The sequence below is a fragment of the Platalea leucorodia genome (assembly GCF_965183815.1).
Source record: "Platalea leucorodia genome assembly, chromosome: 9".
Taxonomy (NCBI): Eukaryota; Metazoa; Chordata; class Aves; order Pelecaniformes; family Threskiornithidae; genus Platalea; species Platalea leucorodia.
The window spans coordinates 41,353,541-41,368,082 of NC_138831.1; the positions used below are offsets into that span (position 1 = coordinate 41,353,541).

General features: G+C 36.3%; 1 protein-coding gene across 5 annotated transcripts in view; it reads left to right on the forward strand.

Moving 5' to 3' along the window:
* Positions 1-86: 86 nt before the first annotated feature.
* The window catches only part of EFL1 (elongation factor like GTPase 1), an 83,582-nt gene continuing 69,126 nt past the window's right edge, over positions 87-14,542 (forward strand). For 3 of the 5 annotated variants that reach the window (XR_014229199.1, XM_082321918.1, XM_082321921.1), the window contains exons 1-11: positions 98-675; positions 753-855; positions 1,514-1,581; positions 1,779-1,863; positions 3,288-3,421; positions 4,061-4,198; positions 5,071-5,285; positions 9,701-9,824; positions 10,792-10,868; positions 11,010-11,146; positions 11,949-12,071. Coding sequence is in view for 4 of the 5 variants with exons in the window: in XM_082321918.1 (XP_082178044.1) it covers positions 765-855; positions 1,514-1,581; positions 1,779-1,863; positions 3,288-3,421; positions 4,061-4,198; positions 5,071-5,285; positions 9,701-9,824; positions 10,792-10,868; positions 11,010-11,146; positions 11,949-12,071 (1,192 nt within the window). In the remaining variant the exon portion in view is untranslated. Of the gene's footprint in view, positions 676-752; positions 856-1,513; positions 1,582-1,778; positions 1,864-3,287; positions 3,422-4,060; positions 4,199-5,070; positions 5,286-9,700; positions 9,825-10,791; positions 10,869-11,009; positions 11,147-11,948; positions 12,072-14,542 lie in introns of all 5 variants that reach the window. The other 2 variants (XM_082321919.1, XM_082321920.1) reach the window with 2 other exon arrangements.

The window sequence follows — 14,542 nt, forward strand, 5'->3', positions numbered from 1 at the left end:
GCTCCGTCGCGTGGCAACGGTGGCGTCCTCGCGCTGAGCGGCCTCCGCCGGCTTCCGTCCGCCGTCACGCACCGGGGGGCGGGGCGCGCGGGGAGGAACGGGCGCGGGCTTCCGGGTGCGGGCGGCGCGGCGCCGGGAGGGAGCCGAGGTGGGGTGCACCCCTCCCCCTCCCCGCGAGGGGCCCCGAAATCCTCCCCCCTTCCCCGCCTCAGCCCCGGCCCGGAGGGCAGCCCTCGCCCCGAGCGCCATTGCAGTGGAAACGTTGGGGGAGGTCTGCGGCCCCCTCCCGGGGCAGCGGCCCCTGGGGCGGGCCTGCGGAGCCGAAGCGTTGGAGCGCGGCGGGGGCTGCGGCTCCCGGCGGTGCCCGCTGGAAGGGGCGGGAGGAGGAGGCGAAGCGGGGGACGGGACGGCGGGGGCAGCCCCCGCGTTCCCGCGGCCTGAGTGTAAAGCGTGAGGTTGCGGCTCCGCGGCGCCTTCGGGTGCGGGGAGCCGAGGCGGCTCTGTCCTCGTGCGTAACGAAAAACGGACCAAACACCCCAGCCCCCCGATTCTTGTTCAACATAGAAACGTGAGTTTCTGGTATCCGAGGTGTAGTACGAACGGTGTCTGAGGAAGCTGAGGCGCTCCACGTGTCCGAGGAGGTGTCCCCGACCAGTAGCTCTGATCTCAACTAACGTAATTAAAAAAAAAAAAAAAAAAAAAATCTGTTTCTTAAGTTGCTTCCTAAATAAAATACTTTCCTCTCTTCACAGAATTAGCTAACCATGGTCCTCACAAGTGTGGGAAAGATGGTCGGCCTCCAGAAGAAGACTTCTGGGATCAGGAATATCTGTATATTGGCCCATGTGGATCATGGTAAGACACGTGCTTGTGACTGGCCGGAACCTTCTGAGGAAAACTTGGGTGTGTGTTAGTCTCAATGATAGTGAGATAGTCTGGTCACTGTTCTAAAGCAGTAGGTTTTCATGGATTTATCTTTAAACTGTCTTAATTCTGATTCCGAGAAGTAAATTTGCTTTATGCACATTTATTTTGTCCTGATGCAACTTATCTTTTAGAAACGGAATGCTTTCTACTTCTGAGTTGCTGAATGTTGGCATGAAGTAAATATATGTGTGTGTGAGGTAGGCTGTTGTATTTCTATGTTTACTTAATGGAAGAAGTTTGTTATGTAGGTGGAAATAATAAATGTTTGTTGTAGGACATAAATCTTTTGTCTAATTGCATGATATATTGAGGTTCTCATGTACTGTTTGTTATTTCATCTGCTTTTCTGGTCATGACAGGTAACGTTGCGTTCCCTCTTCAAAAATAAGTTTGTGTGTACCTAACAGGTGAAGTTGAATAAACTGATTTATTTTTTTTAAAGTTAGTTTGTCCTTTCGTGGCATTTTAAAGTCTTTATTAATGTTGATATCTCAGAACACTAGATGTTGTCAGCATTCATAATATTGTCGCATCTTTTTCGATTGTCTGTATTAGTTTAAACTAAGTGATTTATTTTTCTTTTCAGGCAAAACTACTCTAGCTGATTGTCTAATATCTAGCAATGGAATAATCTCTAGCCGCTTGGCAGGAAAGGTAGAGTTATACTGTCATTTTTAACAAAATTCTGGTGTGCATGTGCTGGGATTGTAAATCAGTGACGATTAAGGCAATTCCATTCCTAGTGTTGCTAAACCTCATTTTCTCACAGTCATACTCTTTTAACAGTTTATAAATAACTTGTGAAGATAATTCTACAGATTTATCACCTCTTCTTTTGTTTTTATACTCAGCTGAGATACCTAGACAGTAGAGAAGATGAACAGATCAGAGGAATAACAATGAAATCTAGTGCAATTTCATTGCACTTTGTGAAAGGTAAGTTGTTGATGCTGGCAAGTATAAACTTTAATATATATTTTTGTTAATTTTCCCCGTCTCTTCATTGTTGCTGTTGAGATTTTTTGTATGCAACTTTTACTTTTGTGTTTCTCAGTGTTAGGCCATGATTCTGCAAAGACTTAGGCATGTATTCAACTATTAACCAAGATAATCAGGTTCCATCTCAGGGTTAGCAAAACCACCTTCAATTTTATCTCCGAGTGGAGGCAGTTAGAATAGTTGCCTTTCTCTTTTTATTTTACAGCTAAATCTTTAGATTTTGATCTTAAGTCTTGAAATAATGTCACTGAAAGGCAAGATCTTATCTCAAAAAACAACAAATTTTTAAATAATTTTGTACAGTTTTAGCTTTACTACACTTCTATGCCAAGGTCCTGTTATACTCTGCTATAAATTGTTCAGAGGGTTTTTTATAGTGTAGTTACAGTCTCATCTTTGTTATGACTCCATGTTCCTCATGAGTCTTATCCTCAGCTAGGCGAATGAAAAACATGAAATACATTACTAACAAGCTTGTGCAGGAAAAAGAATGACTAAAAGAAAAATGGCATGAGCAGGAAAGCCACCATTGGTCTTTCCATTTCAGCTACAGCTGATTATAAAAAATAGTTGAAATCAATGATCTTCCAGCTAAGTATTGTAAACTGTGACTGTTTTATTGTTGACTCTGAAATGACCTTACTTTTAATGGTTAGAACCTTTTATGTCTGTTGTTTTTCTGTTGTGTTGAAATTTAGACTCTAATACAACTTCTTAAACAGGAAAGTTGTTTGATCTTATTTTGATTATGGCTGATGATAAATGCAGTGAGTTCATCAAAAGTTGGCTGGTGTCTCCACTAAACAGAATTTTTGGGGGGAGTAGTATAGAAAATAATGAGAACTTCTACTGTATTGATATATTGAAGATATTTTAATAATATGGAGTCAAAAGCGTGTTTTAAAAAAATCACAACGTTGAAATGAGGCATTTTATCCAGAATGTAGGTTTATTATTATGATGGTCTGTCATGATTTCTCTTTAAAATGCAGACTGTAACGCAGTTGATTCGTGTTTACGTAGTGATCTCTTTGTAATGCTACTACAAGCTTGTTCAGGGTTAGGGTTTTTCTTTTTGTTTGGTTGGCTGGTGTGTTTTTTTTTTTTTAATTTTCCGAAGGTAGTTGGGAATTAAAAGATGAAGATTGGCATTAAAAGTGAAATTAAAACCCATTAGGCACAAGCCACTAGATGTTATGCTGATGACAGTCTTCCTTTCCTTTTGGAGTTTTTCTTAAGCATAATTGTTGCTGCAGATTTTGTTCTTAGAAATTAATAATAACTTCAGCAGTATAACCGGGTGGCTGAAAGAAATATTTTTGAAAACTGTTCTGAAATATTAATTTATTGTTTGATCCTAGGTGATCAGGAGTATCTGATTAATTTAATAGACTCCCCAGGGCACGTGGATTTTTCTTCAGAAGTATCTACTGCTGTCCGACTCTGTGATGGTTGCATCATAGTGGTGGATGCTGTTGAAGGAGTCTGTCCACAGGTGAAATAAAGTATATTAAATAGAGAAAGAGGGTAGAGAAGACAGAGTAAGTGAAGTCTCAAGTGTATTATGTAGAAATAAGAGATGAGCTGATTTAAGAAGTTTTGTAAAACTTTTAATAAATTTTAATAAATGTACTTGAGGTATGAAAGAGGGTAGTTGGTTTCATAGTTGTGCTGAAAAACTGAGCAACGTTGGTGAGTGGGTGTAGTAAGGTAGGGTTGAACCAGTGAGTATGCAATTTTTCAGGTAATGGAATATTTGTATAGAGAAGAAATAAATGTCTTAAGGGAAAAAATATCTTTACATGTGCTTTTAGGGTATTGAAAGTGAAAAAATACACAAAATAACATTGAGATTGCTTTTTTTTCATGGCTTACTTTTATAAGGAGGGTTTTTTTTTTTGTTGTTGTTGTTGTGGGTGTTTTTGCCATGAAATTCTGCCATTCTGCAGAATTCTTTAATAACTAACAGTATGTACTCTGAGAATCAGATTTCTGGTTTGAATGTCAACCTGTCCTTTATTATATGTTTAATTACATTTTAGAATTGTATTGTCATTTACTTTAATATTCCATTCTTTCGTGGTCTCAAGCTTTCTGTAACTTTTTTTTTTTTAAACTATTTCCTTCTTAATAGACTCAAGCAGTTCTACGGCAAGCATGGCTAGAAAATATACGTCCAGTATTGGTGATTAATAAAATTGATCGCTTGATTGTGGAGCTCAAGCTCACCCCTCAGGAAGCATACTTGCACCTTAAGAATATCTTAGAACAGGTATTCATGCTATAGTGTCATGTTCACACAGCAGATTTTGTTCAGGTTTTTTCTTCCCCCTTTTCTCTATTCTTGAATTGAGAGAGACTGTAATGTTAACTGCCTTATAGCTGGGTAAAATTTAGAGCAGCAGAACCAGTTTTTTCTTACTTTGCAGGATCAGGCACTATAACATCTTGTCTCTTTAACACTGAGATACATTTTATTTCTAGTTGGTTTTGAAGTTCATTCAGAATACCCGTAATAGAGAAAAGAGTATTAAATGCCTCTTTGACAGGTCATCAGGAAGAGTCTTCATTTTTAGAAATAATATACTGAATGTTTTGTTCTTCCTGTTAAATTACTTAAACTTCTTTGGAGATAGACAAATAATTTCTTTAGACTGCTCCTGATACTGATAGGTTTATGCAGGGATAAAGTTAATTAATCTTTTAAGTTGTAAGTTAAGTTGCCTTCAAACTTTTTTTTTTCCCCAGAGGTTACTTTTAAGCACTTATCTACCTGATTTCCCTTTGCCCTCCTTTGTTGTTTGTTTGTTGGCAGTAACAAGTTCCTATTTCACCATGCCTTGTTCTGAGAAAATATATTACACATGATACTCTATTTCTGATTCAGTCCTGATGTGGCTGACTTTGACTTGCAAAGTACACGGTGTTTAAGTCAAAAAGTTAGTCTCATCAAAATCCTGTTGTCTTCGAATGGGCATACACAAGGTCTGTCTTTTAAATTGCAAAATGAATCACAGGCACGCTATCTTGTTAAAAAAAAAAATCCCTTTTTTACATTTTGGAGGGTGAGGGAATTGCATTTTAATTGCAAGGTTTGTGAAAGAGTGAACGAATCTTAGGGTTTTTTTACATATCCTTCTGTAGATCAATGCAGTCACTGGAGCACTCTTTACCTCTAAAGTCTTGGAAGAAAGAGCTGAGAAAGAAACAGAAAGTGAAAACATTTCGGACACTGCACCAGGGGATCAAATTTATGACTGGAGTGCTGGATTGGAAGATACTGATGATTCACATCTTTATTTTTCACCAGACCATGGAAATGTGGTGTTTGCCAGTGCAATTGATGGCTGGGGTTTTGGGTAAGTCTGGGACTTAGTTACTGTCTTTTTTTTTTTTTAATTGATTACTGCAGTTAATCTTAAAGTATTTTCAGTTGCTTCATATTTCTAAAGATGTTTTTTGTATTTTTATGTGATATACAATTCTATTTAATCAGTTCCAATATATTATTAACACTTCACATCTGAAAATACTACCAGCGTTGTCATCTATGTGACAAGGACCCCTGTTTTACTTACACAGCAGCTGCTGAGCCCACTGTAGTGTCCAGCCTAACCTGGTAAACTTAGTGTTTTATTAATTGATGACATTTGATAGCCTACAATAGAGTAGGCCAAAAACTGTGGCAGTACAGGAGCTATTTCACAAGTAGATTGGACCTTCCAGCTACAGGGACAGTGACATTCATAACAAGCATAAGGCAGGCAACTGGCATCAGGGCAGTAGTTTCAGCTGTCCAGTTCAGTCCAGTACAGTTCTGGGTCACAGCATTACTGTGATCTCTTTTTTTCTGCACCAGACTTTGACTTGTCCTTGAAATTATGCATTTTTTCTCAAGTGTTTGTGCTCATCAGTCTTAGTGGACTTCATTCTAGCTGTTCTTCATTCAGGTGCATTTCTTATCTCTCGTTACCCAATATCTTTATATTTCTGTTTCAGCAGTTGCTAAAGAGCATTGCAGAGAAGTTTAAGTAACTGTAAGAATTTGGGGATAGAATAATTTTGGAAAATTTTCTGGATTACTGTATTTGAGTTTGTGATCAATTCTGTTCTTCAGTCCTGTTCTTAGTAGTTAGTTTCAAAGGGCAGCAGGCTAGTGTAAAGATTACACGTTCTGATTGCTTGCCACAAGGTGGAGTCGTTGTCTTCATCATGCAAATGTAATTAAAAAGATACACTCAGAAATACAGTGCATGTCTTTAATATTGCAAAACCTTTAAAAAATCAGCTCCAGGATTTTTCAGTCAAAGTCAAGCTCTTAAATAAGGTTCCATGTGTACTTTGTAGTCTAACACAAATACTTCTTACCACTGCAGAGGAAAGGGAAAATAAAATGGGTTATTTTAGTTTAATTATCTGCCATGAATAATAATAATTTATAAAAAGAAAAATCAGAGTGTAAGTGGTGTAAAGGAAATTGAAAACAAATCTTCAAATTCTGACATGTTGGAATATTCTTTAGTCTGAAAGAGATCTTTTCATAGAGGATGTGTGTGAGGGGGGACCATTTCTGAAGGCTAGAGGGAAAGGTTTTCTGATACCTTTGGTGATCCACACATTAACACACATCTTATCTGAAGTCCTCCATTCCCATATGGTGCCCACAGTCACTTTTCTGTTTTCTGGTGTGCAGGGAAACAGTATTTTGATTTCTATAGGCTTTAACTTTCTTGACTTGTAACTTTTCATTGAAATTCCATGGAAAAAAGGGATTAAGGTAGTAAACTGTTGTTATACAGGGTATTTGGGATGCAACTGTTACAAACTTGTTGAAGTTTGGAGTCAGAATAGGAACATTTTCTTTAGCAGATCTTGAAGTGATTTAGAGCTATCGGCTATTTTGGTCCTGTATGGAAAAAGATTGGGCAATTTGCCCCTTTTGTTTTGGATACTGAGAAAGCCTGTGGGAGGGAATAAATGAAAACAAAAAGCTAAGTTTTTGTTTTGGCAAGTTCAAAGGTGGCCTAGGTTTAGTATTGGTATTCTAAGTATGCTGTCAGGGAATGCTAAATGTTAAGAAAAATGTTACTTAAAGAAAATGACACAGTGGAGTACTTTTTGAAAATAAGTAGAACTATAAGCTCAGAAGCAATTAAGAAGCTATTGGTTTAGCTTGAGCTACTTGATATTTGCAAGGAAGTCATCAAATATTAAGATTTTGTAGGTTACAGAGCTACATTGTGATACAAGCCTGTGGTCATAAACACCCTATGATCACCTTTGTAAACGAGCAAGCAAGCATGTTGTTCTTAAATGGTAGGTGAATATAATGGTTATTTTTGTAAAAGCGAGAATTCAGATAATTACCTTCCTTTCATGATTTCTTTTCCTCTGATAGCTTCTCTGCAGATAGAATTAAATTTCTTACAAACGTGGCAGAACATTGATTTGTTTCTCCAGCTCAGAATTTTGGCAAAAAATACTTTTAATTTGAACTGTTTGACACAGGAGTTTACTGATGTACTTCCAGGTTATGTATGTCTTTTGTGATAACATTGGTGTATGTACAGAGAGGTGGAGAAGAAAATTTCTCTAAAACAGTGCTTAGAGCTTGAGAGTCTCTAATTTGTTGTTTTCAGAGATAATACCTTATGTTATTTTTCTTTTTTTAATTTTTTTTCCCCAAAGCTTTTAGCACTTGGTATATGTTAGTAACTGATACTTCTGCAGAGTGGAATGTGTGATAGATGATTAATGATATATGCTAGGATAATGTGAAATGGAATGATAACTGGTCAAGCTTTAGTTGTTTCTTTGTATTTGCTATGTACCTGCCACTTGAAATGTTTGTCAAGTGGCTTGAACTTTACTTGCAGAGTTTCTGTAAGGCTGAAATCTAAATATTCGTCATAATTTAGCTTCAAATGGGGGGAAGAAATAGGCCACATATGACCTGTCCTTATTTTTGTGATTGGTATATTGGTATACTAGAGAGGATTGATAGACTTTCTGTTTATTCTGTGCCAATTCTATACTGATAAAAGATGAACTTAAAATCTTACAATGCTTTTTATTGAATATGAGACTAAAAACCATGTTTGCTAAGATTCCCCAAATTTTAATCCCCTTCTACTTTATATATTGAAACTTTTTTTAAGATTATATTAATTGAACTCTCCATGTACAAGATTGTATCAGCCAGAAACATTTATGCATCTAACTTAGGCAAGGAATGTTAGTATTCTGCTGCTGGTCTGGATCAGACTTTTTCTACATTATACAGTAGACTAATATGTGTTAATCTATTCTCTATCCCATAAAATGTGCCTACAGCTTGGACAAATAACAGGATTTCTATCTGCTAGGTTTCTTGTTTGTACCTGTCCTACTTCTCCATTTTTCCTTCACACCTTGAAAATATTTTAGTGTGTTTAGTGAAGCTGAACAAAGATTGCTGGCTTTCTGATACTACTTTCTTTCTTATGATGAACTGGCAGGCCCTGGTTCTGATAAATCATATAATGGGGGGGAAAGGAACATTTTCCTTAATTAGTTTCAAGAGGTACTTCTGGACTGCCAGCAGTATGATCTGGTGAAATATGGATCAGTGGAGCATTTTCTTAATTGGGGCAAGCCTTGACTGCTCTTACATGGTTGTGGGTTCTGTTCCTACAGATATTATGACTTGTCATGGCAGAAAAAATTAAACCATTAGGCAGTGCCAGCCTCATCCAGTGCAATTAGTACATATGCTTTTCTCATAATCCTCAAGTGTTGAAAGAATGCCATAAATACATATGCAGGAGGTGCTGGCAGAAGAATCTTGAAGGTTCTCCCCCTGTTCAGAGTTTGGCATAGCTTCTGGAAAAAAAAATCTCCTTTTTGGTCTTAGTTCAGAACTCATAGCTTATGTCTTGCTGACATGGGCAGGTCTTTTTTTAAGTGTGTAGAAATTTGAGAATTCTGGATTTTAAAGAACAGATTATCAAGTATCGTTGTTCTATAGTTAGGATTATTCTGATTGTAAACGTGTATTTTTGTTTCTGTGTGCACAAGGAGCAAATATATGGAAATTTTTTCTGTTAATGCTCACTGAACATTTTCAGCAAGGAAACCGTAGAATGTTCAGGACACCCTCTTTAGGTCGTCATCAGACTGCTTTTATTAACTCATGGGGACCACTGAACAACACAATTGGCTTTATAGCACAATTTTGGCATTACAGTTTTTATATTATTCTCTGGGGTTTACTCATTATTAAAGCAATGATTCAAACAACAAATGCCCTTAGTAGTTAATTTAAAAAATAATGACCACCGTCTGATGGCTCAAGCGTGGCTTAAAAGAATACTTGATTTTTAACTTGTACCATTCTGGTCACAGACTGTAGGTAAATGTGTTGTGAGACATCTCAATAAATTTGAGAGTCATCACATAAATATTTAGAACTTTTGTATTATGGTTTTGAGTTTTTACTGAGGGGGTTAGTACAGAAATATTTATTTCAAATAAAGAACTTCAGCCTTGAAGCTGACGTGAAACAAAATAAAAACATACAAATACTGCTGATGTTTTTGAGCTGCTATGACTAAATATTTTTGCAGGTGTAAATGTTAAACAACGTGAGCTGAAGTGAAGGCAATTGGAAAAATGGGAGTAAAACAAGGATTTGAGATTTGCATGTGATTTTCATGTAAGCTGTCTGTTGCTTAGGCTGATAAGCACAGGTAACCAGCATTACACGTTTATCAAGATGTATTTTGTTTCCTTTCAGCATTGAGCATTTTGCCAAACTGTACAGCCAAAAGATTGGAATCAAGCCTGCAGTACTTCTGAAGACTCTATGGGGAGATTATTATCTAAATACAAAAGCAAAGAAGATAATGAAAGGTGATCAGGTAGGGAGGTTGTCAGAAATATTACCTGGGGTTCTTTTGTTGGTGGTGGTTTGGGTTTTTTTGTTTGGTTGGTGTCGGTTTTTTTTGTTTGTTTGTTTGGTTGGGGTTTTTTTTGTGTTTTTTTTTTTTTTTTTTTTTATTCCTCTTCCTCATAGTGTATTCTGAAAATTGACCTCAGTACCTTTTTACTCAACATCAGTGGAAGTATAAAGTCACTAGGGTAGCCTTGCATCAGCCTTTGGAGAAGAGAACATTCCAAAATTGACCATTCAAAAGCTACATGAAGGAAATCACATCTAACAGTGGTCATTGTTGCTCTTAAATGTCTCTGTTTACAAAATAAGGGACATTGCAGCTTCAAGAATTCAGCATAGAGCGAAACACACAAGATAAATGGAAGACTAACAATGTAGAAACCAGAGTAATGAGTGGGTCTCTGTCTTATTTGAAGAGTCCTTCAACAGCTAAGGATTTAGGATATTCATGTTTAGCTTAGGATTTAGAAAATCTTTTTTGCCTTAGTGAGATCCCGTTGAATGCTATACTGAAAACTACACTTCTCTTGCATTAAGCGTTTCCACCACTAAAAGTGAAGAGGGGAGAAGGGAGTTTCCCTATTTTCATTTAATGATGATTTTTTTTGTGTTTTCATAGGTGAGGATTAATAGTTATAAAAAGAGTGATAACCAGGCTCAACGTAGACATGTTCTGTATTTATCAGGCTCTTTTTCTGAAATTGAAACCCTTGTCCTTCATTTTTAAATTTCATGTTTATTTTGCACCTTCTACTATTCTTATAAGACAGACTGTTGAAGAGGTGATCTTGGGTAGAAACAGGTAAATGTCTTGATTTTGAATAAAGGTTTTACATGCTCCTTATGAAAATGGTCAGTTAAAAGTTCAGTCTTAAGCCTATTGTAAAAATGAGGAATTGCTGGTAATTAGTTGTATGTTTATGTTCTACCAGTCAAAAGGAAAGAAACCTTTGTTCGTGCAGTTGGTGCTGGACAACATATGGAGTCTGTATGAAGCTGTTATGAAAAGGTGAGAAGATGTATAAAGTTCTCATGGAATCTCTTTCCATGTGCTATGGTGATTTTTGAAATACTCAAACAAGATATGTTGTAGATCCTTGTTATGTATTGCTACTGTGTTTTTTTTATCTATTTATTATTTTCCTTACAGAGACAAAGAAAAAATTGAAAAGATAGTTACCTCTTTGGGATTGAAAATTGGTGCACGGGAGTCACGGCATGCAGACCCTAAAGTTCATCTTAATGCCATTTGTAGCCAGTGGCTACCAATATCTGATGCAGTCCTCTGTATCCTTAAGGAAGATACTACTTTTTGTACTATTGGCAGTTCTCAGACTTCAAAGAGTGCTCACATATTTCAATGTGTGGTTTGGTATGATTTGTTTTCTTTTTTCATGTCTGTGCCTATGCTAGCTGGACCTGTTTTCTCACTTGTAATATTAAGTTACATATCTACAATTAGTCTTATATTTCTGCCAAATTCGTGCTTTTGCAAGCGTCCTTTTTTTTTTAGGAAAATAAGTTATGAAACTGGAGGTAGTTTAGCAATACACTTTCATTATGTAGTTTTATATACAAATTTTAGTGTTTTTCCTGAAGGATAAACCAATCTTCTTTTTATAACAGTATCTTAGCTCTTCTGTCCATAAGCTTCTGTAAGTACCTGGTGTTATGTTTTAGGCATATGCATTCTTAATCCAAGATCAGCCTTTGCTGTTTGTCTGCTGTGTAGACCATCTTCTCATCGTTTATAATATAATACACATTATGTTATAGTAGGTGTGCACAAATTATTGATGTATAAATACTAATTAGTTCTAAAATCTTGCCCCAGTTGTGCTATTCTTCGTTTCCCCATTGCATGTAGGGGGAGCCACCCCTGCTTAACTGTCCATTCTGCCCTTGGATAAATGGCAGAAATTGTTGCTGACTTGAGAGGGAGCTGGGTTTTAGCTGTCTGTTGATGCTGGCAGTTACTGCATGAGGTTGATTTAAAGAAACAAACACTGAAAGCATTTATCTTCCTTTTATTTGCATTCAGTAAGGGAATATAAATATGTAAATACATATCCTTAGCAATGTGTTTTAGCCATGGTGTGTAATAAACTTCCCAGTCCTCTTGACATCGCTGCAGAGAGAGTGGAAAAGTTGATGTGTGTTGGAGCTAGAACATTTGATTCTTTGCCACCAGAAACTCAGGAACTGAAAAGCGGTGAGTAGGTGTTCTCCCATTAATATGAAGGTTGTTTCTATCTTGGTGGTTTTGTTTGTCTTTGGATTGTAAGGTGTGTAGTAATCTCTACTTAGATTTATAATTCTTTTACTTGTGGTAGCTTTGTTGATGTTTATCAGTGACATGTCATAGCATTATGTTTTATTTTTATGGCCATACATATTTCTTCAATCTCATATATTCATGGTTTTTAGACAACTCAAGCAGCAGGTGGTGTAAAGTCTAAGACTCTGAAACTGGGGATTTTGGAAGGATATGAGGTTAATATTTGGTTTTAGTTCTAAACAGTAGAAGTTATCATGTAATGGGGAATTAAATATTTTACCAACTTCTATATTGAAGTCATTAAGTTTTAGCCAGTAAGGGTTTGAATTTGGATTTCATTTTTACAGGTATATTGATTAACTAGTCCCAGCTTTTGGTAATTTAAAATAAACCCCCCCTTTTTTTTTTTTTAATTTGTTGCTAAGTAGTTTGTGTACTGAAAAGAAGTTAGTAAGATGTAGCTTAGCTGTTACTACAAACATGATCATTAAGAATGTCTTCAACATTTCCATAGCTCAAGGTATAACTTGATTTCTTAGTTATTTCATAATATTCCAGAATGATAAAAGATTAGCAAATAAAAACAAGAGCCAAAAGACTTTGAGAGCAACAAATATATTTTGTTACCTAGAGTGTTAAATGAAGATATGAAATCCTGATATTTTGAAGGTAGTTTAAGTTTTGCCATCGACTTCATTGAGATCACGATTTCATGTCCAGTTCTGGCCGCGTTTCCAGCTTTAACTAAGAGTTCCTCTTCAAGAAGCGTTTAGTAGTATATTCAGGCGCTGTTGTGTTGAACATTGGGATGTCTGTATGCAAAAGTAAGCAAGAGGAAGTTTGATAATCACCAAGTCCTGTGCTATAAAATTGTAATAGGGGCTGGAAAGACTGCGTTCAATGATTTAACTGTAATGAAAATAAACCTGGTGTACAGGATGCAGGAGAGCTTGTAAGAAGGTCATATTCCTTTTTCTGTCTTTGAATTATTTATAAACATGAACTCTGTGTTCATCTATGTCCTTCATAAAAATTCTGATGCATTGGAAAGGAGAACTTCTGCTGAGTTCTTCTTCTGAAAGACAGATGAGAACTGCTGAGGCTGAATTAAGTATTTAGCCAAATTGAAAATCAAAGTTGAAACTGATGATGTAATGCTCAGTGGTGAGCAAAGCTCATTTCTACACGTATATGTGGTAATCTCCTCTGTGGAGCAGTAAGTTCTATATAAAATCAAGTGATGTTTTTCCCCCAGATTTGGTAGTCTGAAAAAGAATGTTCCCAAACGATCTTTTCAGATAGGTTTGTAAGGGACACATAGGCCTTATATATATGATTTTGTTGTTCTGCAAACGTTCTTTCTAACTGAACAGAATATAGCAGAACACCATTTTGTTGTAAAGTAGTAAATATTTTCTGATATTTCAAGAGGTAGTTTAGTAAAAATTAGAAGATACCATGCTTAAGCTAGTAATAGTTAAAAACATTTCTTAACTTTGTATGTGTAGTGAAAGGTGTTTATAGAACAATGTTGTGAAGAGAGCTTCAAGAAATCTAAAGGGATGAGATATCAAATGTCAATTTAAGATGAGATGTGAATGCCAAATTGAGAGGCTGTTAGGAATTGTTTCCCAGGGGTGAGGCAACTGATACTTTCATTCTTTACTGAACATTTACAAACACTGTATTCTCGAAACAGTATTCAATACTCTATCAGTATAAGTTAATAAGAAGAAATTTGCCTCTAAACTCAGATCTTACTGCTCTTGGTTATGAAAAATTAGTGTACTTCACATTTAGTGAATATCCTGCTAATTTTTAGTAGTAGTCTTGCACTTTGTTTGCCTAAGCACTTTACAATATAGTCTCTTCACACATCAGATAAAAGGGAGAAGTATAGGAGATGATTTATTTTTCTATGTTGTTAGAAGTTTTGAATGGTATTGTGTCTGTCTGGGATTTGATAATATGTTCCAAGTTGGATGAAAAAAATAGTTTATGGGAATTTCCTAAGTATTGAATGAGTGTTGTGTGGATCTTTCAGCCTTTGAGGAATATCCATTCTTACAGTTAAATTGTTACAATTTTGTGAAGACAAGAGCATCTGGACATTTGCAGGACTTCCTCCTTTAGTTTGAATGGAGGGGGAATACTTTTGAGGTACTGAATAAATAGCTTGGTCTTAATGCTAAGCTGTTCTCTAAGAACTCAGCTTTAAATATCAAAACAATACGTTTAGTTGGAGTACATGTAGTTTGTTATGAAGAGTTCCGTTTTTACAATTTTGCTCATTTTATTTTATTGTGAAACAGACTTAAAGATATGGGCAGTGTTATCAAATGATTAAGCTAGAGTAATTTTCTACTTTTCCTGTTAATTTGTCTTTAGCATATTATCCCTTGAAA